Source organism: Chlamydotis macqueenii, chromosome 10 (assembly GCF_036417535.1).
Source record: "Chlamydotis macqueenii isolate bChlMac1 chromosome 10, bChlMac1.mat, whole genome shotgun sequence".
NCBI lineage: Eukaryota > Metazoa > Chordata > Aves > Otidiformes > Otididae > Chlamydotis > Chlamydotis macqueenii.
This window is the reverse complement of record NC_141565.1, coordinates 15,305,458-15,329,378: the sequence shown is the minus strand read 5'-3', so window position 1 is coordinate 15,329,378 and position 23,921 is coordinate 15,305,458. Positions and strand designations below refer to the sequence as shown.

The window sequence follows — 23,921 nt, the reverse complement described above, 5'->3', positions numbered from 1 at the left end:
AGACGTTAAACATTGAAATGTACCTGCTTGTTCTTGTGGCTGCTGGGATGTACCCCGTGCTCATTTCTGCATCTTGACCAACTACTGCTTGTGTTTACAGCTATACTGGGGACAGCAGCCATCTTCCAGGTCTCCAGTCATCGTTAGTCCACAGGAAGGGAACTTGGTCAAGATCTATGCTAAGGGTATTTTGCTCCAGGTATCAGCATAAAAAAAAGTAAAATGTAGGATAAAGAAAGTAAAATACCAGGTCACCAACAAAGCTAGGAGATCTTGGCAGGTAACACAGATTGTGGTAGGATGCTGGCGGGAGGCATCAAGCGTACGGCTTTACTCCTTGACTACTCCTTAGCAGAAGGAGCATCAGTGAAGAGTTTCCTTGTTCCCAGGTGGAGGACCATGAGCTGTTGGCTTTTGTGGAAGGTTTTGCTAAACATAACTAGCTTCTCTGGTGACCTACCTAAGTCTAGAGACAACAGCAAGAAAGTCCTTTGAGTGGTTTAAATTATACAATTCTAATAGTAGAGTAATTAAATGGTCTCTCATTTGTTCTTGACAGCAGTCATTTATCCTGTTGGTATTTCTGCCAGTTTGCTGGCGAGCTCATGTTGTGCAACATTGGTGAAATGAGCTGTAGGCATGTGTTCGGCTGCCGTAACCGGGAGTCTTGCATGCTGGTGTAAAGAGCTGAGACCAGGATTGATAAAATAGCTGCAAAACAGAGATGCGGCTTCATGGAGAAATTATTGACACAGCAATTTTATTAAATCAGAGGAGGCCTGTTGTGTTTGATGAGAATGTAATTTGCCAAACATTTATTTTGATTTAAAATCACATTTAAATCTAGTTTTCTTTATTTCTGATGCAGGGTGTAGTATCAGCAATAGTTCCTCACCACTGTACCCACTGTCTCCTCGTGGCTTGCAGTCTCTTTCCCCTCCCTGTGCATATCCAAATTGTCAAAAATGTAAAATATCAATCAGCCATTTTTAGTCACCTTTTAAGTCAGTCCTTTGTTCACCTTTCCACTTGAGGATTTTCTCTTCACTTGGCCTTTTTCTCCCTAACAGTAGATTTTGACTGGGAGCAGTTGTGCTCAGATGGTTAAGTAACAACTGCAGGTAAATCAGTTGAAGAAGCTGCGGCTGCTGCTGCTGAAATGATTCCAAAATAATTTTGTGGAGGGGAGTGACTGTTAGGTCACAAGAGAGCAGCACAGTTTGGATATGCTTGGGGGGAACAGAGTTGGAGAGGACAATACAGGTTAGATTAATAGAAGAGCAATGCATTCTAAGTACTGGTTTGAGATCCGTAATAAAAATTGCAGTGACGACCTGTGAGTATGCAGCAGCAATGTTTGGGAAGGGGTTTGTTTCAAACTCTGCGTTTCCCATGAACATCTGCAGTATTCATGATGAGGACCGCGTGGTTTCTTCGAGGTTGGTACAACAGCTTTCCTTTGGGAAGTCCCTGCTGACAGCATGGTCCTTAGCAAAGCAAAGGGAGAAAACTGGCCACCAATTTGGTTTGGCTAATGGGTGTGCTGCTGTCCTCCCCTGTCTGGAGCCCGGCTTTTCCACCAGCACCGCCTGGTCAGTGGCAGGAGGTGACTCTGCTCCTTTTCCGTGCATCATTTTTGCCAGCCATATAACTCCTGATCTTCTTTATTACAACTTAACGTAGGCAATTGTTCAGGATCACTGCTTGGTCAATCTGTCGTGCCTTTATGTACGGTGATTGCAAAACAGCTGAGGTCTAGCAGTCCGTAGAAGTCTTATTTCTGTGGATGAAAATAGCCCAAGATACATTCAAGGAGATAATTGGGATCATTAAACTTGCCTAGCGTAATGCCAGTTGCGGTTTCATCCGTTGAATGGCTAAAAACATAAGCAGCATCAAGGAAAAGCAACCACCAAAAGCCCCTGATATCCCAGATATGCCAGCAGAAACACTGTTGTAATGTCAGAGTATGGGCCCCATCTGAGCATTGTCATTAGTGATCTTGGAAAGACCTGGTCTGCTTCGAAATAAGGGTGTTTTTCTGGATGAGGCCAAAATATGTTTTGTTTAAGGCCAGATCAGTGATTTTTTGCCACGTAAAGTGACACGGCGTCAGGGAGTAGTGGTCTGTCGGGTGAAGCACCGTGTGAGCCGCTGCAAGTCAGTAACTCACCCGGGTATCTGGGAGAGCTGGAGTCTCAGCACCTCAGATGCTGTCTCGTCTGCAGGCAGGGCAGTGATAGATGCACGAGATGATTTAGGCAAGGGCAGCGCAGGACGCAAGGGCAGGAGAGCGAGCACATCTGTCTCCCTAAGGCTTCGTGCCGTACCGGCGTGCTGCAGCAGAAGTGAATCTCTCTCCGCTGTTGCGTGAAATTGCTGGATGCCAGACATCAATCAAAAGTAAATCGCTCCTGTTCAAAGACGGGGAGTTCATAAGAACCATCAATAACAGAATTCCTTCTGTGCAGAGGCTGCGGAGGAGGAGTCTGTCCGACTGCTAGGGAGGGGTGCTGGTGAGCAGAGGGAAAGAAAAATGGGTCAAATAAAGTCCTGCTGGAAAAGGAGTAAATGCCCATTGATAGCATTAAATCAGAGGTAACTGGAAACCAACAGGGACAAACTCTATTAGACATAAATTGGCCCGGGCCAACACGATCACCCCAGAAGGGAAGAGCAGTGCTGGTACCACAGCTGACAGCAAATAACAGCAAGGGCTGAGCTCAGAAAAACTCACCAAGTGAAGCAGAGTTCAGCGTGAAATGGGAACATTGCCTTTCAAATGTGACATTAGCTGCCTGCTCTAAAGCTGTCTGTAATGATTCCTGCCTTAAGATGGAGCAAAAACCATCACTCTGGTCCCACAGCAGCGTGGAGAGGTTTTCCAACTGCCCTCGGGTGTCCTGGTGTGACAAAAACCCGGCTGCCTCTCCTGGGGAGGACATGTGGAGGCAGTTGAACTGGAGATGGGGCCAGTCTTGCTTTGCCACAGCCATTTGCCTACTCTGTTTTTCAGCATCTGAAACAACTGTGCTGGCCCTGCTTTTCTTGGGATGCAAGCCTGTAATCTCTGAGATAACTTCAAGCAAAATTGAGAGGAATCATAGAATCACAGAATGGTTTGGGTTGGAAGGGACCTTCAAAGGTCTCTAGCCAAACCCCTCCTGCAAGGATCAAGGACATCTTCAACCAGATCAGGTTTCTCAGAGCCTCATCCAACCTGACCTTGAAGACCAACTCCTTTTTTTTTTTTTTATCCTTACTCACCTCTCCTCCCCTCCCCCCCCCCCTTGTTTTTTTTTTTCTGCTTCAACAGAGACTCTAGAGAGTACTTACAGAGAAGGCAGGCAAGGAGGAAGTACAAGCTGCCAGAAATAATGTTAAAGCAAGAGTCAGACTTGCAGTAAGGTAACAAGATGTCAGGGGATGTGATGACTGAGTTGTGATGGGTTTTCAAAGTGCTAATGCATGATTGATACCTTGGGAGCATCAGCTGAGGGATCTCAGGGCGTTGGTGTAAGCAGAGTACAGAGTACAGCTGCAGCCTCAATGGGTGTGCTCAGGGACGTGTACCTCTCCAGCCCTGGTGCCAAGCCTTCAGCACACATGAAGGCTTGTCTCTCGCAGGAAAGCATGACAGAAGAGCCAGGCTTTGAACTCTGTGCACGGAGCCATGAGGAAAGCGGGGCCAAAGATGAAAAGAAGACTGAAGGATTGAACAAGGCAGTGGAAGAGCATATATCTCCAAAGACAAAGTGAAGGGAAGAGCACTGAAGAAGGGATGGGGATGAGAGGATGTTCTGGAGTGTGGTGAGCATAAGTTAGGTACTAACCACCCTTGTGGGATGCTGAACAAACTGGAGAGGATTTGACTTTCGGAGCAGCCTCTGAAAAGACTGCGAGGACAGTTGTGCATGAATGAGTTTGAGCTCATGGGCGTTCATATAGCTGCAGTGGCTACTCAGATCTTGGCTAGATGAGCAGAACAACCTCAGGAAACACTGGGGGAAGCCATTATCCTTCTATAGGGCAGCAGAAAGACCTCTACTATATCCAGATCTGGGATAAAATGTGTTGGAAAGGTCCTGGGAGTCACGTGGAAAGATAAGGAAGGACTAACAGTTTGGCTTGCCTGGGGAAACGGTCCAAGTAATTTGATCTGTTTGCAGATGTATGGGAGTGATCTTTAACCATGCATGTACAAGTGCAGTAAAATCGTGGGATCAAAGCGGATGCTGTCAGCTGTGCTTCTCATAGTCAGGGCTACAAGAACTGGGCAAAGGTTGTGACAGCCTTTCTCTCTCCTGAAACCAGATACTGTTCTGCTGCATAAGCTTGAGTTTGCGTGGAGGGTATGGCCCTGACATAGGGCTGAGATTTTCGAGCAGTATTGTCATAGTTCAGCCCCGATCGGGACCAGACTACGCAGTCTCTCTCTCGCTCCCCCCACCCTCCGAGAGAATAGGAGGAGATGATATAAGAAAAACGGCTCAAGGTTTGAGATAAGAACAGGGAGAAATCCTTAAAGTTACCGTCACGGGCAAAACAGACTCAACTTGGGGAAAACTATTCATTTATTACTACAAACAGCAGGATAATGAGACAGAGAACAAGATAACCTCCCCCCACCCCTCCCTCTTCCCAAGCTTAACATTATCTCTACTACCTTCCCCCCAACGAGCGGCACAGGGGGGGAAGAGGGAATGGGGGTTGCAGTCAGTTCATCATACGTTGTTTTACGCCGCTGCTTTGTGGTCGGGGGAAGAACTCCTCACATTCCTCCCCTGCTCCATCGTGGCGTCCCTCCCACGGGCCACAGTCCTTCATGGAACTGCTCCGGCGTGGGTCATCTCTTCCACGGGTGCAGTCCCTCTAGAACACCTGTCCCAGTGGGCCCTCCACGGGCCACAGCTGCCTTCAGGCATCCACCTCCCCCGGTATGGGGTCCTTCACGGGCTCCAAGTGGATCTCTGCTCCTCCGTGGACCTCCATGGGCTGCAGGGGGACAACCTGCTCCACCATGGTCATCACCACAGGCTGCAGGGGAATCTTGGCCAGGAGCCGCATTACTCCTCCCCCTCCTTCTGAACTGACCTTGGCGTCTGCAACCGTTCCTCACAACAGGCTGGTAGATGTCTCTCAGGATCTTTTTTTACATCTTATTCACTTCTCATCTCCTTTCCACTTCTTGCCACCGGGCTGGACTGAGTTTGGCCCAGACGGCTGCCTGGCAAGAGGCCAGAGGGTGAGGCCTGCAAGGCCCATGAGGCCTGCGCCTCCCCCTCTGCACCTCTGCCCCCGCTCAGCTTCTTCACATCTTCTCTTCTCTCTTTTTTTTTTTTTTTTTTTTTTTTCTGTTTTCCCCTTCTTAAATACGTTATCGCAGAGGCGTTATCACGGGACATTCTGCTACCAATTGGCTCAGCCTTGGCCAGCAGTAGGTCCGCCCTAGGCCTGGCCAAGTCCACTAAACAAAGGGGAGCAACTTCTAGCAGTTTCCTACAGAAGCTGCCACCTTAGGCCCCCCCTCACTAACAAAACCACGACAAGTATATAGGAGATTGCACATGGAATGGCTAGTGGTTCATTTTGGGCTGGGAGCACATCAGCCTCCCATGGCTGGGCAGGTTTTGGACACCGCAGAAGTATCAGTGTTATTGCTGAATATGGAATCAAAATAGTTCAGTTATTTAACTGAACTTTGTCTAGGCTGGTTATTTCATTTTAATCTACAGCAAAATTGCGGTGCGCTCTGAAAAGGAGCCCTGCAGTCAGGTGGAGTGGGGCTGCTCCCTGGTCATCCACAGCCTTTGCTGTGGAAATGCCTGGGTTGGGAAGCAGGACTGGGATGCACGATGCGCTCAGTGCTGCGTGGCGGTGCAGATGAGGTGATGGCAGATGAGGGGACACTGCTTTGCCAGATGAAGTTTGTTATAAATTCCCATCTGCTCGGAAGCAGAAGCTATAAGGTTTGTGCTGTGCAAGTAATTATTTGTAATACATTTTAAAACATGAAATGCAGTCCAAACAGCAAATATTTTTAGGATGTGTCATTGTGCAGTCAAGAAAGCTGCCAGCACCATAAACCTGAATAACTCTGTGTAATGATCGGGGTGGGCACGGGAGGTGATTACCTTCACCTCAGTGCCAGCCTTGCGAACCAGCTACTGCAAGATGTCCCCTGCGCTGATTTTGGAGGGCATCTGTGAGGAATGTGGTTCATAAGGAGCGGTGGCAGGCTTGTGCCAGGTTTCTGTTTGTCCCTCTAATGGTGGCGGTGAGCATGTGGGGCGTGCTAACACAGCCAGGCGCTCTGCAAGCAGAACCGCAAGTGGGCATCTCCTCTGCTGCCTAGTTGTCCTTGCCTGCTGGGCAAATGGATTTAGCTGGTGAGGAAAAAGAAATAAATTTGAAGAGAAGGATTTTCTGTTTTGCCCATTTTCCCCTCCCCACGCTTCCATGCTCATCCCATCTTCAGCTGGTCTGCTCGCACAGGCAGCAAATCCCAGAGCCAGCTGCTTTATCACCCACTCCGTTCATTTTACCTGCAATGGAAAATGCACATCTGGCACAGCTGGGAGATGTTCTGCCAGTGTGAAAATGGCTCCGGAGAAGTCAGGAGAGGATTGCTGGTTTCTCCCTGTGGAATACAGGAGAGGCAATCTCACATCTCTCGGTTTTCAGTAAACACATCCCGTGGAGTGAGCCTGCACGCAGTTTGTCATGTAGGCAGATTTGGGATGAATGAAGCATTTTTCAGATTTTCAAGGAACTGGTTGTGTTTTTTCAGCAGTATTTTACCCTTCTCTACTCCTCCAACCCTCCTCCTCCAAAAAAAAAAAAAAAAAAAAAAAAAGAGTGAGAAAATGCATTTGAGGTGGATCTAAGCATTTTTGGAACAGGACAGCTTAGGGTTTTGAGATTACAGAAAATGCAGTCAGGAAAACTGTCTGAAAATGAATGCTTTTTGAGGGGGTGGGATCTGTTGTGGATTTTGCTCAGCCTGTAACTGTAAGCTGAACGATTCAGTTATCCCCTCAGCTTCATGTGAGGTCACAGTGTGATCGTCAGCTGATTTCCTTGCATCTGCGAAGCAGGACGGGCAGGTAATCAGAGCATTTCCCAGCTGTGCCAGTTCCCAGCAAGAGCTCTCTCGCTCTTCCCCACCTTCCTCAACAGCTCACAGCATTTGGGCTGTCAGTCCCTTCGGAAGCTGCTTTTTCCTGTTGTTTTTCCCCATAACTGCAGTTGGAGGGAGAGAGGGATGCAGAGGGAGCTGCTCTTCTGCACAGGTGGTGTGCACACACATTTAGCTTTTTTTCCTCCAGTGCCCTGAGCACTGCTTTCCTCCCCTTGATTTCTGTAGGTCTGCTTTAACAAAATACTTGATTAATAATATGAAATGGGGGGGAAGAGTTTCAGCTGTAGGTTCCATACGTGTATGCTCCCATGGTTTTACAGCCAGTAGCATCTGATGGTACCTGGATTTGAATTAATAGGGTGGCTTTAGCAGTGCAATTCTGACCTGGTTACACAGCAGAGTTGGGGGGTCGGGGGGAAAGGCTGAATCTCATTAGAATGCTTCAAGCATTGCTTTTCTCTTTAATCTTTTCATTAGTGTTTTTTCTTAGTTTGTAAAAAGAACCACAGGTGCCATCTGAGATGGGCAGGTGCCAACGCTGCACCTGCAGTCACAGTTGCACTCTGGCTCACAGTTGGATTCCAGCTGCATATTCTGCACTGCTTTGCATGTCCTTTCTGCATATGACATGCATTGCCCTCAGTGGAAGCTTAAAGGGAAGACTGAGGTAGAATAGAGATGAAATGGCAGCAGAGAGCAGGTTATCACCTTATTTCTGCAATGTACTGCCATTCAGAAAGCACCAAGAGACCTCAACAATAGTGGAGGCTATAATGCCGTGCTCTGAGTGTCCAATATATTTTCCCTAACTCTGTAAGCAAAAGGCTCCTGCCCTGGTAACAGTTTCAAAGGAAAGAGGTCATGCCTTGCTGAATGCAGTTCAAAATAAACTACATTTCCTCAAAAAGCAGGAGATGAGAGCACTCCTTCCACAGAGGAACTGTCTGGAATAGTTACCATGCAGCTACAGTGAGGCCTGACCCGTCATCCAGCCCACGTCCCATTCTTAAATTGCTCATCTTTTATTAATGAAGCTCTGCTGCGGAGCACTGTCATCTCCCCCAGCATCCCAGCCCTGTCCCTGCCTGTCCTCCTGGGGTGGGCTGTCCCACCAGGATTTGGGGATGGTGGATGCTTCTCCCTCTTCTCCAGCTGTGTTGCCTCCTGTGTGCCAAAGCTGAGGTAGTCCAGCTTGGGTTGGGATGAAGGTGTTGGCCAAGTAGTGTTTTATTTGGCTTTAAATGCCAAAGAGTAGTAAAACAGTGTGAAAAACAGCTCCCCACCCTGTGGGGATGGAAAGGCTTTGCCTGGAGGCTCCATCTGTACTGAGCTCTAGGGAAAAATAATTTAGAGGTAAAGCTTGGGTGGGGTCTGGGGGAAAATAGTCCATGCTTTTGGGAACGCAGTACAGGACTCTCAGGGCAGCACCGGGCTGTTTTTCTGCCCCCCATACACAAGACGCTGGGGTCCGTGTCGCACACGGTGTCTGCAGAGCTTCAGCGCCAGCGGCCTGGGGCTGCGGGCAGCGTTTTAAAAAGCTCAACAGCAAGCTGGCTCCATTCGCCATCTCGTGGTGATGGCTCCTGGGGCTGAGGTGTGCAGGGTGGCGACGGACGGACGGACGGACGGACCTGTGGCCCTGTCCCTCCACTCTGGCCAACAAATGGCTCTTCTGCATCCGCCGGGACAGCAGAGCAACTCCAAAGCTCCCTATGATAACATTGCACATGGAGAAGGATGTTAATGACAGGGAACGTGATTGACTGCCTTTTTCTCTTGCCGCTGTGTTATCTCTCTTTAAATCAGCTCGCATTAGCTGCAGTTATATTTAACGCTGTCTGTCTACGCGGCTGAATTTTTACGTTGTTAATTTTCAATTGCAAATCGCTTAATTATGTCTGACTTTTTATAAATATTTGTAATGTGAGTTAATATTTTCTATTACGTGCGATACACATTTGGAAAAAACTAATTGTTCCCACTGCTATGCACCGTGTCTGGCGGGAGCCCCCGAAGCCTCGATGCTCTCTTATCTAAAAGCCATTGCCTTCTACAGCTGATGTGTCAGAAATCGAGGTCTGTAGCCAGCCCTGAGTGTGTGCTGTGGTCAGGAAAGCTGTTAGGATTCATTCGGCTCCCTGCCAAGAAGAAAAGAAAATGTTTATTGTCCACAGCGTGGTAACACGATGAAGACTTGATGTTTATGCCATTGTGTGTATGTATTATCGCTGCACTCCTGGAGCCCCCTCTGAGCATCAGCGTGAGGTGTGGAGGGTGATGGCTCTTAGCTTAGGAGGAATTTTAAGCTGTACCATTTTCAGGGACTTTGAACCTCAGAACCCCAAAAGCCTGTTCCTGTTCTCATGGTGGGGGATGCTCATTGCCCATCCTCCCTTGCTCAGGCAGGGCTGTGTGTGGTGTGTGCCCAGCAGATACAGATGTTTGTCTTGGTGGATCTCCTGCAGGTTTTATGTAGCGAAGGATAAAAGACTGAACATCTCAGCTCTGCATCTGCCTGGCTGTCAGCCACGGCTCCTCCGTTCGTGGATGCACTGAGCGAGGTCCCTGGGGCAGGCAAGCAGAGGAGTGCCTCTCCAGCGGCTCCGAGGGCAGGTCCGCAGCCGCGTCCACCGTGAGGCTGTTCTGCAGAGCTGCCTGGGAGCCTTGTCTCGCAAACAAATTCAGCGGCGTTTGAAAAACCTGCGAGGTGCCAGCCTATGGCAGCAGCTTCCAACCAGGGCAGCAGCCTCCAACGGCAGGAAAGGAGGGAAGCACAGAGCACCATCTGGACCTTCGTGGATAATTGCTGCTGGGGTGCATCTCCCCGGGGAGCAGTGCCCTGTCCTTCAGGGTGCACCCACAGCCCCAGGCAGTGCCTGTGCTGCTGCGTGCTGGGCGACTGCAGCGGGTCTGGCTGGAGCCGCGAGCATCAGCGTGGTGGTGGTCAGGGGTCAGCTAGGTGTGTGTGGAGCCCAGATTCAGGGTGGGAGGGTGCAATACCCAATCTGTGTCCCAGCTTCACGCCTGCCACAGTTTGAGCTGGTTAGAGCAAAGCTGATGCAGGCTTGGGAGCAGCAATGCTGTGCTCCCCAGGCTTCCGTGCAAAGGAAGGTGGGGTGTCCTGCTGCATGGCAGGAGCTGCTCCTTCCAGGCTGAAACATCTCCTTCTGTAGTTGTTATAGTATCTGTACACATAGATTATTTATCTTACATTTAGTATGGACACATAACAGCATTTTCCATACTGTGTAGATGACTTGCTAGGCTGACCAGTAAGGTAACAAAGACAGTGTACACCATGGGAGGACTTGCCTGATCTGCCAAGGTGTCCCCCTCCATGGTACCTTGTGCTGAACTCCTCCTCTCACCTTACGGACTGGCTGCTTTTAAAAGCATCACATTTTGGCTTTCTATGTTTGTTTCATAGAATCATAGAATGGTTAGAGTTGGAAGGGACCTTCAAAGGTCATCTAGTCCAACCCCCCTGCAAGGAGCAGGGACATCCCTGACTAGATCAGGTTGCTCAGAGCCTCATCCAGCCTGGCCTTGAACGTTTCCCGGGATGGGGCCTCCACCACCTTTCTGGGCAACCTGTTCCAGTGTTCTATAACTTGCATCGTAAAAAAATTTTTCCTAATTTCTAATCTAAATCTACCCCCCTCTATTTTAAAACCATTACCTCTTGTCCTATCACAACAGGCCCTACTAAACAGCCTTTCCCCATCTTTCTTGTAGGCCCCCTTGAGAAAGATGGGGCCTACAAGATGGGGAAAGTTTCTCCGTAGCTGTGCCTCTCACTGCTTTTCTGCGTCTACTTCAATTCTTCTCACGTCCTTGATCTTAATGCATGTGCCAGAACATCTCGCAAGGGTATTGTGCGGGGTTAAATCCCACACGACAGCTTGTGGCTTCACATGGCCCTTCTCAGAGGTGCTGTGCATCCGTTTTGTGCCACTGGTTCCTCAGGGACAGAATAGGTCCTGTTGGAGGGGATCAGGCAGTAAAAGAAGTGAGGGATGTTCCCAGTTAGTGGAACTAGGATTCCAATCCGTATTCGTTGTGGTTTTTTTTTTCACGTTGTTGAATGCTAATGATTTTAAAAAGAAATGGCTTTTCCAAAATGCAGTGATAAATTAGGTATAATTGGTATGGCTAAGAATGTTGCTTCTATTTAATACCAGGAAATTCTCCTCAAGGTAAATCTCTCTGAAACCTTTGAATGACTCAGAACACTGTCTAAGAAAGGCGAGGAACTGACCTTTTAATTATTATTATGCTAAATTACTATGTTATACTAATGATTACTTATTAATCATTAATAATTGTTGTTGTTGTTGTTATGTATTGGCCAGAGGGATTTACAGATGTGATGTTTCTGCCTGGATTTTTATAACACTCCACTAATTGTTATCAATTGAGATGCAGTCTGGGGGGACTGAAAATTTCCGACTTTGCCGTGGAGGGCAGGTCCCTTCCAGTTCTCCATCGCTGTAGGAAGGGGTCTAACTGTGATGTGTGCAGAGATTACTGGAGAGGCGTGATCCTAGTCACAAATGGGACCATCATCCTATGCACGAGCATTGCCCTGACCCTGCCAGTTGCATAGACGCCATTGGAGACATTCCCATGTCGTATTCTGTCACCTTTAATCCTGCTGAGTGTCAAGGTACCGCAGCTTTGCTGGGCCGGGTCGTCATGCAGGTTGATTTGACCCCCAAGGCCAAAGCCCATTTTGAACTATGTGACAAATGTATGTGCCATTAAGCTTTTAATCAAAAGATGAGGATTTGAGGATACGCAGATCTTCCTTCCGTGATGATTGGGATGAGTTGATTGCAGCTAATTCTGGCTGTAAAAATTATTTGGAACTGAACAGTAGTTTATTGTTGTGTGCAGGAGAAGTCCAGGTGATTCTCTTCCTGTTAACTGATGTGCAATTTAGCATGTGATAAGCTGTAAGGAAACACAAGCAAGCTGAACACAGTGATCTACCTCAGGCAGCATCAACCAGCCAGAGCTCCAGTTTCTTTTGTGGTGCCGTAGCTCAGCGTGCGCTGCCCACACGCCTTCAAGCGTCCTTATGCAATGCTGTAAGAAGAGGGTATTAAGGCATGCTCAGAGGTCAGAGCCTCTGGACAGCTTAGTTTTTAAGCCCTTTCAGTGTTGTGCACCTCGCATGGATGATCTTGGCAGAGGGATTTGCAGGGTTCAGAAGCTCTCTGGCCACAGATGGAAAGGACATGCGTTTCGAGTTGAAGTGGTCCACCATCCTTTTTTTTTTTTTTTTTTTTTTTTTTTTAACAGCTTGCAAAACATTTGCAAAGGCAGGCAGCGCTTTTTCTTCCCCTCCTCATTTTGCTGAATCTGTTTTTTCATTTAGTTTGGTTTGTTGTTACACATAAATCCAGAGGTCTCTGTGCACAAGGTGCTGGAGAGCTGCGAGCTGGGTTTGCTTGTCTCAGCTTTCCTCAGCCCCGTGGCACAGCCTTGCAGAGCTACGAAGGGGTATGGTGATAGCGGGTCCGTAACAGAGACGGCACGGGGCTGTATCCACTTTTCCTACACGGGATCCGTGCCGAGTGCCCGCGTGTGCTGGCTGATTCCTCAGCACTGTGCAGATGGACAGCAGGTACCCATGGGCGCTGCTGCCAGCGGCAAGGAGGGCGTGAGAAACCTCTGCCCGCACGTGCCACCAGTGCTCCTCTGAAATACGTTGGAAATCAGCTCAGCTTGTGGGATAAGCAGCTGTCCACAAAGGCAGCATCTAAACCGGAGTTAATTCGAGGGTGGATCCTTGACCTTGCCTGGTGAAGCAGGCATGGTCCCAGCATCTGCTGGCCGATGTGATGGGTGAGAACCGACGCAGCTCGGGTGGCTGGTGAAGCAGAGATTATTGCGGTGTTACAAGATGCAGTGCTTGAGTGAGGAGGGGCCACTGCACATCCTGGAGTGTGTTTTCACCAATGAGTCTCACGCAACCCTAAAGTTTGTGAACCATGAAATAAGATTTCTCTTAGAGTGGGAAGTGTCAACCCTTACCAAACTATCCAAGTCCTTTCTGCTGAATCACCCCCCCAGGACCCCCTGACTGCTCTCTCACAGCAGTGGTAGTTCATTAGATAACCCAGGAGCTTGCCAGGATAACGGGAGCGGGCATCCATCTGCAGCAGACAACCGACAATGTGCAGCTGCAGTTGGAAGCAGCTGAATTCCTGCAGCAGGGACGATTTTACCTACACAGGAGCAAAATGGTGTGGACCCTTCTCTAGGAAAGGGGGTTTGACACTTTTTGGGATGCTGGAGCCTGGGGGCTGTGTGAGGAGCTGGAAACAACAGGAGGGGGAAAAAAATGTTTGTGAAGTAATAGGCATAGGTTGTAATTCCTTGGATTCAGGGGAAATTTACATTGTGCTAGAAATATTCTGCACAACTCTGAGCCTGAAAGACTGGTTTGAGGAAATCTGACTGGCCAGAGGAGAAATGGCCTTGAGCATCCCTGTCGTGCAGTGGCATTGGGAGAGGCATCCTCCCGGGATACATGGGGATAGTACAGTGTTGTGATCAAGAGAGCTGGTGGAGAGGGCGTGTCCTGCTGCTTCCCTCCAGCTCTTCCAAAATCCTCTCTCAAACCATGAGTGACAATTGCTGAGTTCATGGTCAGGCTGTGCTGATGCTGCTGGTTTTGCTGACACAGGGAGGTGCATAACATGGGGAAGATGTCCATGCTTCCTCTTCCTCCTCCCCAGTTCAGATCCCAAGACAGCCAGTGGTCCGCCGGTTGCAGTTTTCTGCTCAGAGGATTAGCGTGTCGCCCGTGCCGTTAGTGCCTTACCCTACCGAGGCAGCTTAGCATCGTTTGTGTTCCCGAGCGAGTGTTCAGATCCTCCTCCTCTGCTTTCTGCTTCAGAGATGTGGATAGAGATCGGGGCCTTGAGCTGTGGGCTACCTCCCTCCTGCCCTTTGCCACTTGTAGAGAAGAATATTTACTGTTGGTGGGAGGAGGATGCTAGAGCAATCCGTGACGGTAGCATGGAGCGTGTCTTAGGAAGCTGTGTGTGGTTCAGTGCTGCTCTGTCCTGTCTCGTGTCACTTTATCTCCCAGAATAGTGGTTTTCTGATAAGAAACTGAGGGTTTCCGTGCAGTGAGTCACTTTGGGGTCCATGTTTCTTTCAGCTGGAGCACTCTGTGCTGCTGATGCCATAAGTTGTGAGTACACCTGGACCGATAGATTAATTATTAATTGATGGGGGCTTATGAATTTTTCAATTTTTTCTCTCATTGTGCGTCACAAAGCAAAACCACCTTTTATGAGACAAAGATCTCTCCTAAAGCCCTACATCAAAGCTGCAAAATTGTCACCCATGTTGTGATCTTGTTCAGCCTTCACATGCAGCATGTTTGCTTTGAAATATTTAATCAACCGTTTGCTGAGCTACAGAGCTCCCAGCATGTCAAAGGATGAGCGCCTTGAAACTTTCTCTTTGAGGCTTTTGGCATCTGTAACCGTACATGACAGAGATACTTGGCTGCATTAATTATTTTGGGAGGATTTAAGCCAGGCTTAGGAAGGACATCAGTTGGTCACGGCTTTTATCCTTGTCCTCCACCTAAGGAAGAATACTCAAAGTGGGATTTTCAGACCACTCAGCTGCATGGTGGTGTGCTGGACACAGGGACAGAGAAAATTAATGTTGGAGACCGGAGACAGTGCCCCCAGCCAAGGCAACCCCTGCTCGGTAGCAGCCCGTCTGCGCGTGCCTTCGGCTGTGCAGAAGGGATCACCTGTCCCCAGGTGCTGACGCTGCCGCAGGGGAAAACCGGCGCAGGCGGTGGCTGCGGGTTTCATGGGGACGTGGACTAAGTGCTTTCATTTCCAGAACGTGAAGAGCTGGGTTTGTTTCCATTCCTGATGCAGCGCAAAGCAGGTTGCTGTAGCTCAGCGTTCACGTTCCCAGAGCATTTAAAATGTGGTTTTTGAGAACCCTGTTGCAAATGGCTCGTCCTCTGCAGGAGCGCGCGGCACAGCGGGGGATGGATGAGTTCCCCACCACCTTTTAATCTTTCTCAAAGGGAGGGGAGATGCTTTCAAGGCAGGCCCCAGTTATGCTTCAGGAGTGAGGATGCTGTGACACTTGCTGCTCTGACTGGGAAGCGGGGATCAGCATTAGCAGTGACTGGCAGGGAGGGATTAAACCGTTAAATGGTCCCAGCGGCTTGTGGCTGGGGCTGATGGCAATTATACCGACAATACCTGTCATGTCCATGGTGCGTGGCGTAAATGCCAGGCTGATCATTGAAGGTTGTATCTGTACGTTGCATCCTGTCATTACAAATCCTCATAGCTTACAACAATGTCATTTCATTATAAACGCTCATAGCTTACAACAACATTATTTCCAACTCAACTCAGAGCATCGTATTTAACTCAGTCATGTCTGTTGGGAGCATGCCACAACATTTGGTGGCACAGCCAGATTCATTCTTCTCTTACCGACCGGCTGAGTGCCGCATACGGTGCGTTCCTTGTGCCGCTGCCATCGTCCCCAGGCCAGGCAGGTTAGCCCTGGCTGCGGGCCTCTCGCTGTGGCTGACGGCACAAGGGCCATACCTTGCTTGGTGCCCGGTGTGTTAAGGTGTTAAACTGTGCAAAACGGCTTTGGACATCGCAAAGAAGGGAAGAGGAAGATGGCGTCGCGTTTGGAACCAGGGTTGCGGTTGTCATGGTTTGGCTTCAATCTGTGATAAACCAGGGCTGGAGCTTTAAATACATAACGCATAAACTCCAAAAAACCAAGAATGTAAAGTCTCTCTAAATACCATTAATGTCCTTGAACTGCATCTGGTGTTTTCAGGGTGGGTGGAGGTGAGCCTGGGCTCCTGGCTTTAAAACCTGCAAGGCTCGGGTTGGGCGGCACGAGGAGTCTCTGACAGACCAGCCAAATAGTTCAGCCTTGGATCTGGTGGGTGCCTATGCGTCTTAGTGCAGATCTTATGACGTAATGTGGTCCACTTGTTTGCCTCTGCCTTTCCAAGGTGTAGTGAGATGATCTTCCATCCCTCTGGGATAAGATGAGGAACAGTCTCACAGTGAGTTTGTTTCAGGGTCATGGAAGCAACAGGTTTCTTCTGCAGAGCAGCGACTGGTTCTTATTGGGATTAATACTGTCAAAATCACAGGATGAACATTTTTAACCTCTTTCTTTCATTTACGAGTGCCTATTAAAAATTATCCCTTATTAGCTGCTTACATGTAAAACCCCTGTATTTTGCAAGGTCTCTTTCTTGCAGTGCCTTCTGCAAAGTGCTGGCTGTGGTACTGGTAGGTTTTGGGTTCCACCCAGAGTCTGGTCTACATAATTTTATTTTATTTTTATGGTTTTACTTTAGCAACTGTTACACCAACGTAGCTAACCTCTGCACGGCAAGCAGAGAGAACTAACGTCGTATGCGGGCAGACGTATGAAAACATCTAATTTACCAGCGGGCAGCTGGGTAATGATCAGTTGAGAATTGCAAATTATGTGCGTCGTATATTTGTGGCATGCTGCTGAAGAAAAGTCCAGTGCGTATGACAAATCATATGTCTACTGAAATTTATAATACTTTTCACATTTAATTGACTGGGGCAACCTTATGATTTATATCTTTGCTTTATTCATAGCGCACCCATAGCATAGTCATAATGCAGAACGAAACTAATTCGATTTCTCCTTGACTTTGTAAATCATGTATATATTTGGCTGTCAAGTATTTGAATATAAAGTGGTCATACATACGGCAGAAAATAAATAGCTGATTCCCTAGTTAAGAAATTGAGTTTTAGTGATATTAGGGTCTGTGTTTCCTTACTTGGATGTTTGGTCTTGCTTAGATAGCATGCCTTACCTGTGCCCCTTGCCTTATTTCAGGAGCAAAGTGTATTTTATGGGCGCCAGCATTACTGTCCTAATGGCCCTAGACAGTGGCTGTGACTGTAAAGGGCACCCGGCTTGCTTTGGCGGCAGCAGGAGCCCTTCCCAGCAGTGGCTGAGCTGCTGGGCTGCTCCTCTTAGTCCCACGAGGTCTGCATGGATGTGCCAGGAGACACAGCCTGGAAAGATTTTTTTTGTTTGTTTTTTTTTATTTCCTTTAAGTAGCAGGTTACCTGGCTTGGCATCACTAATTAGTCTTGGGAAGCACAGCCCTGAAAAGCGGTACCTTACCCACTCGACCGCAACCAAGGAGGCTGCCTAGGGTGCTTGTTGCCGCCTAAGAAAAATAATCTTCTGCAGTCAGATCTTTCCTTGACATGGTTTTTGACACCTGTAGCATCACTGGAAAACATCTGCAAAATCAAGATAGTGCAGAATGTATGAGGCGGTTTGCCAGCTCATTATCATACTGCAAAAACAGCTCTCCTCCACAGCAGCATCCTCAATTTCTAAATTTAGCGTCTGAGTTATTTTGGGTAGTGTGTGATTAACCTCAATTACTGTAGCTCGGATGGAGTTCAAATAATACCCCCTCTTTTAGAGTCTAAAGAAATGAAAATCTGGGACTGTGTATTTCCTACCCTTAATGAGGCAGCTCTAAGACATGCTTGCACATCAGTGGAAGTCAGTTACGTGATGCACTGGTTCGTGGACAAATCAGTGGGGGCAGCTGATCCCAAAAAGTGCTGGTGGTCCGTGACTCTGTACTGGGTTTGGAGTAAGGAATATAGAGATTGGGGCAGCTGGTGTGAATGAAACCTGGGTGGCCACAGCAGAGACCACTGAAGCTTCGGTGGATTTGGATCACGGTCAGGACACTTTGTAGTTTTCCTACTTGAATTAAAGCAGTAACGGACACTTTCAAGAAACTAATCAAAATATACTTTCCCTCAATCTCAGCTGAAATGAACGTTAGCTCTCTGGAAAATCATCGGTGGTGAAGCAATATGGATCTACATGAGTGCATGCAGGAGAGGGGAGATGCAGGATGCACGGGCAGACGAGAGGATGCCACAGAAAGCAGTGGGTCTGGGGGGGAGCAGCGTATTTTGGCTCATCCAGGGAGCACTGACAGACGAGCTCATCGTTCGTCAGGCTGAGAATTGAAACTTCCGTCCTCGCTGTAGCTGTAACTTTCCAGACTGCACTGCACCAGCCAAGCCTTTCTTCTGTCAAGCAGTTTGTCTCCAGAGGAGGATAAAATTCAGGGAGATGGTTAGCACAACCCCAAGCCAGCAGGTAGAGCTCCTTTATGTGCAGCAGTTGGTGGGAGAACTGACCTACAGCAGCTTGTGGCAGTTGCATTTGCTGGTAGCCAGAAGGGGCCATCACTTTGCAAAGGAAGGCAGCGTGTGGATGGAGGAGCCACCCCTCCAATCTGGAGTCAGGTTTGCACAAGGAAGTGAACCAAAACTGTGAGGTTTTGCAGCAGGCTGGGCTTGGGTTTGTGCCTCGTGGACGTAGCAGTGCTGTGACCACCCCGCTGCTGCACATTTCTAGCCTTGTGCCGTGGCCGAAATGACCCTGAAGGAATTTAAAGAGTGGTTAGAGTCTGGAAAGCAGCTATAAAATTGCCACCTCATTACAGCAGCTATAGACTTCTTTGGGGGCTAGTTTGACTTTGTGCTTTTTTGGTTGTTTTGTAATTTTAGGTCCGTGTAATCCCGCTAAAAATAACAGATCTGCCCCGAGTCCTACCAATGGGAAACTGCTCACAGCAGTCTTTGTGCTTCTTCCACATGTGCTGTAATTGCTTACTTAACTGGCAGAAACAGTATTTTACCCTCAGAGACGTTTCAGGGCCAGGCAGACGCTAAACACTCAACCACAGGGCTGTGGGCAGTGTGTTGCAGGGGAAAAAAAAAAATCTCTGCTGAAGGCAGCAGGAAAACTGGTTGCACGCATTGGGTGGTAGCAGAGGGACACAGTAGTATGGGGGAAAAGGGAAAAAAAAAAAGGAAATGCTGTTGGTATGCATTTCTGCTGAGCCACTTTCTGTCTTTTTCAGGTGGTAAGCAGGGACCGGGGGGTGTTTGGCTTGGTGATCTGGAGCTGCCGTGTGTTGCGCCCCAGCACAGGGGGCTGGGGCTTCCCAAGCAGCAGTGAAGTGAAAGCCTTCTGGAGGGCACCCCACTTTTCAGGGGTTCAGATAGTCACTCTCAAGGCTTGCTGCCAGACTGGTTCTCAGAGCAAAGTAGGTGTGAGACCTCTGGGTGAAGATGCTCAGCCCTGGGAGGCAGTTGGGCAGGCGTCAAAACAGGGTCTGCACAGTCCCCTGCTCGCGTCCATCTTGGGACGGTGAACATTGTGTGCGTCCTTTGGTGTCAGGGGGCTCTGTCCCAGAGCAGGGCCTGTCACCACTCCCTCTGTGCTATACTAAATTGGTAATGTAATGCTGATGGTCAGCCTAAAGAACCAAACTGCTTGTAAAGGTGCTGCATTGGTTAATTTTTCACCTTCATTTGGTTTTTGGTTTTTTTTTTGCAGCTGGACAACCCAGATGAGCAAGCAGCACAGATCAGACGCGAGTTAGATGGACGTCTTCAAATGGCAGAGCAAATTGCCAAGGTAAAAAAAAACAAAGAGTCTTCTATATAAGTAGTTTGATGCAGCCCCCAGATCCTGTCCCCTTCCCTCATCATCCCTCATGGGATCTCGAAACAGTTTTCATAACTAAGCACTCAACTAAACTCCCCAGAGACCCTTCTGTAAGGAGACATCTCCCACCCCAGTGCAGATTTACACGGCCTCTGATAGACCAGAGATGGAGGGAAACCCTGGATCCTGTTGACATCAGTATGGCTGAGATTTTATCCTTGCCTCTAATCGGATGCTCTAAGTCACCTTTCAGCAGCAAGCCTCCTGGGACTGAGCTGTACCAAATGGTGGGGTTTTATGAGAAGGGTAATATCAGAGCTGTTTGCAACCACTCTGAGGTCCCTGGATGTGAAAAGCAGAGAGCATTCATTTACGGTCAGGCGTTAGCAAGGATTCTGGTAGCGCCTGCGCAGTTCCTCCTCGCTAATGCTTCTGTTAAACAGCTGCTGCTGTTGCATCTTTGAGGAGGTAGGTTCTTTTTTTTCCCACTTCAGTGATAAAAATAGTAAGGTGGCCAAGGACCATGTGGTACACGATGGTGCAGCAAAGCAACAAACTGACTGCAGCTGCTTTGTTCAGCATTTGGCCCTTCGCCATTTTATTGTCGAGAAAACTGGCAGTATTTTTTATTTGCGGCAAAATGTAAGCCCCTGCGTGGAACGCTGCTGCTCGGGTTCTGAGACGGGTAGCCAGGCACTGGGTGCCAGAATGAGATTGCCTGGTTTCGTTGTTTCATTTTCTCTTTACGGCATGTGGGACAACAATATGCATCGTTCAGTAGCAGCCAGCAGAAGCTGGAGCTTCATGAATTATTTTTTGCAAACGAGAATTTGCCATTTCCATTCCTCCCCCAAGGGTGCTGAAAACAAACCATGCAACTGCTGGCCGTGCGAGAAACAGTCAGGGGAAGTACTTAACACAACCTGACATTTCCCCATGCAGAATTCAGCCTTCAAAATACAGCTGTGCAGCTTGGAGCACGGTTAGAGTAGAAGTGACCTACCTGTCATCCAGTTGGCAGGGACCGATATTTAATCTCCTTCACATGACTGCTGCAGGCCTTCTCTCCAGAATGCCAGATCCCACCAGCACCTGCCTACAGGAAACCTTGTCCCTTCAGAACCATGAATTCCATCTTCTGGAGGCATCCATTTGAACCCCTCTCTGTATCCTCCTTTCTGAGGAAGGTTACTTTCCCTCTAGCATAGGGCAGGTTCACAGTTCAGCTCAATGAAAGGGTAGCATTTCCAATTTTATCTCCAGTTTGCAGCTTTTAATGCGCGTTTGCTGCACAGGGAGACTGTGCTTGTGAAACCAGCCCTGAGGTGGCCGTCTTGGAGATTCCATGCTAAGGGCAAATTAACACCTCATTAATAAATTAAGAAATTCACACTAGGACACTTGTATTTCAGAAGCAACAAAGGCTATGAGGTCTAACGGGATGTAGGATCACGGTGTTGCAGAACTGGTAGCTCTGCAAGCCCTTGTCTGACCAATTGTGTGACCTTGAACAAGTCACCGTGCACACCGGTTTCTCTCAGTCACCAGTTCTTGTGTCTGGAAACCTGGGCACAGCTCTGGGTCTCTTTGCCTCCCGAGGTGCCCAGGAGAGTGCGGCATTAGGCAGAGTCCTTCCCTGAGCCTGACTCCATCAGAGCACATAAGCCCAGCCTTGGACCCAGCCAGCTGAGTCAAAGCCAGGCAGATGTTTTAAAGCTGAGTCTGGACAGGCTTTTCCCTCTGCGTGCTGTACTTTTCCAGCAGCTGAATGAGAGCAGCATTACAGCTGAGAGCTTAGTGATGCCGAGGCAAAGGGATATTTTTCTCTGCCATAGCAAGTGCTCTGCTGTCCTGTGGTGTCTTTCCCCTCACCCAGTCACCTGGCCTCAAGGGCAAGGAGGAGCATATGTAGGGGCAACTCAATGAGACCTTGTGATGACACCAGAGCGATGTGTCCATCTGGGGCTGAACCCACTCTGCTTCAGTCTGCTGGACTGGTCATTCCTCGCAGTCTCTTAACTCTGTTTCTCTCTGCACTTGTCCCCATTCCTGGTCCTCTCCCTGCTCCAAGTACACATGGAGGTGACTAGCATCCTTTCTTGCTGTTGTCTGCATCCCTTGATTGTTTCTTCCTCCAGAATTCCCCCAGCTCCATCTCTGGTCCGATGGGTAACTTGGGACCACACCTGCAGCTCTGCATTTCCATCATCAGACGCAGTCCCAGTTAAATTGTTATGCATCACTTCAAAACACCTGGTTTTAGCCTTACTATGAGAAGTTGCTGGTGGCACACAGTGAAATGTCTCAGTCCTTGCTGCATTTCTGAAGAGGTTTTGGGGGCAGTGCCAAAATTGCAGTCCCTGGAGAGAAGAATAGCAGCAGGGTGAAAAAGCAATAATGTTTGAACGTCATTGCTTCAGCAGTAGTTCTCAAAAATCCACAAAACGGTTGTTTTTTTTTTTCCTAGAGGTGGCTTGCAACTTATGTAATGCATAGACAATAAACCAGGCTGATTAGATAGTTTATCTTACGCCAGGTCTAATTTGCATGAGGGGAATTGCTTCCCAAGACTGAGACTGGAAACAGAAGTCTGTATTTTAACTGCTTGGTGCAAATGCTGCTGTGAGCTTGTAATGGGTGAGCTATTGAGGAGTGACGCAAAAACTAGTGCAGTGGAGTACTTTTCCAGCTGCCTGATGGCAGCCTTCTAGAAGAAACATGACCTTGTTTTCTTTTCTAGCATACATTTTACAAACTGCTTTTTACAATATTATGGATTGCCGTTAAGATACTTTGCATATCAGCCTCAAGTTCCCTGGCTGCAGATGCTGCCTCGCCGTCGTACGCCTTGCACAGTCTCTCATAACCTACTGAGGCATTCAAATCCTGAGCAGGTGTGGGGCATGGGAAGGGTTGTCAGAAGACGTAGGGCTCAGACCAGTCATCCTAACGGAGCTGGAGCATGGGCAGCTGAGATCTGGCCTGGAGTGTTTGTAATTGTGAATACATATATACAAGGAAGGCCATTTGCAGATAGAAAAATGAATGAAATGCAAGTGCGTGCAAGAAACAGCAAAGTTGGATAAGTACCAAGTAGTAATTCTATGGGAAGCTAACAATAATGCTTCAACATTACACAGGGGGAAGCTGTAATTTGTCATCTGGTTTGTGGGAGTTCCCTGCTTACAAACCTCTCTGCAGATGCTCCTGGGGGATTCTCCCAGTGCAACAAGTGGTTGCTGACTGTCACCACAATTAATTCTTTTGGTTTTGTTTCCAAATCCAAGGAGCGCAAGTTTCCGAAGTTTGTGTCGAAAGAAATGGAAAACATGTACATTGAGGAGCTGAAGTCATCTGTCAATCTCCTGATGGCAAACCTAGAGAGCATGCCTGTGTCTAAAGGAGGCTCCGAGTTCAAGCTGCAGAAGCTGAAACGCAGTCACAACACCTCAATAATTGACATGGGAGAAGAAAACGAGAACCAGCTTTCCAAGTCAGATGTCGTGTTGTCATTCTCCCTGGAGGTAAGCTTCACACACACAACAGTGTGCAGAGTTTGTGGGAATAAAAAGCACAGCAGCTGACTTCTGCTCAGTTCAAACCTAAGTTAGATGGAGAGAGTTCAGTAGAAATCACTTTCTGATCTACATGAGGAATGGCTCCTTTCTGAGTTACCAGAAGCTTTGCCTGTGGTCAAACGCCGTGTCCTTTCTGATGTCTCACCATCTTGTTGGAACAAACTGTGTGAGATAAACTGTCTGGTGTTTCCTGCTGATGTATCAAATAGCTCAGAAATCTGCATCATAAACTGACCTCTTCATGCGGCTTGTTACTGAGTGTACCCCAGTAACCCTGAGCCTGTATTGTCCTCGAAACCAGTACAGAAATACAGCACCATAAACGTCAGTCTGTTTAATTATTGCCAGTTAGGAGTGTTGCTGTATTTCCCTAAAAGCCTTGCTTCCTCTCTGGAGAATTGTTAACAATGGCTGGGGTTTGAATGCACCCAACAGATTGGTTTGCCATTTGTGTGGAAATACTGTGCTTTGCTGGCTTGCTCTTTGCTTTGCATGGAGCGCTGGCTTTCTGCTCAGTGCGCTGTCGAGCAGTTTGTCTGTACAGCCCAGGGGAAGGCAGGGTGCTGCCGGGACCCGCCGTTACCTCTGACACACACTGTCTCGGTCCTGGAAGCAGTGTTGCTGCAGTAGCT

The 23,921-nt window shown here is 48.3% G+C and overlaps 1 protein-coding gene across 10 annotated transcripts in view; it reads left to right on the top strand.

Annotated features, from left to right (window-relative positions):
- CADPS (calcium dependent secretion activator) overlaps nucleotides 1-23,921 on the top strand; it is a 212,558-nt gene that overhangs the window by 56,053 nt on the left and 132,584 nt on the right. For all 10 annotated transcript variants that reach the window (XM_086755865.1, XM_086755861.1, XM_086755864.1 and 7 more), the window contains exons 4-5: nucleotides 19,601-19,681; nucleotides 22,999-23,235. In XM_086755865.1, coding sequence (XP_086611991.1) covers nucleotides 19,601-19,681; nucleotides 22,999-23,235 — 318 coding nt within the window. The remainder of the gene's footprint in view (nucleotides 1-19,600; nucleotides 19,682-22,998; nucleotides 23,236-23,921) is intronic.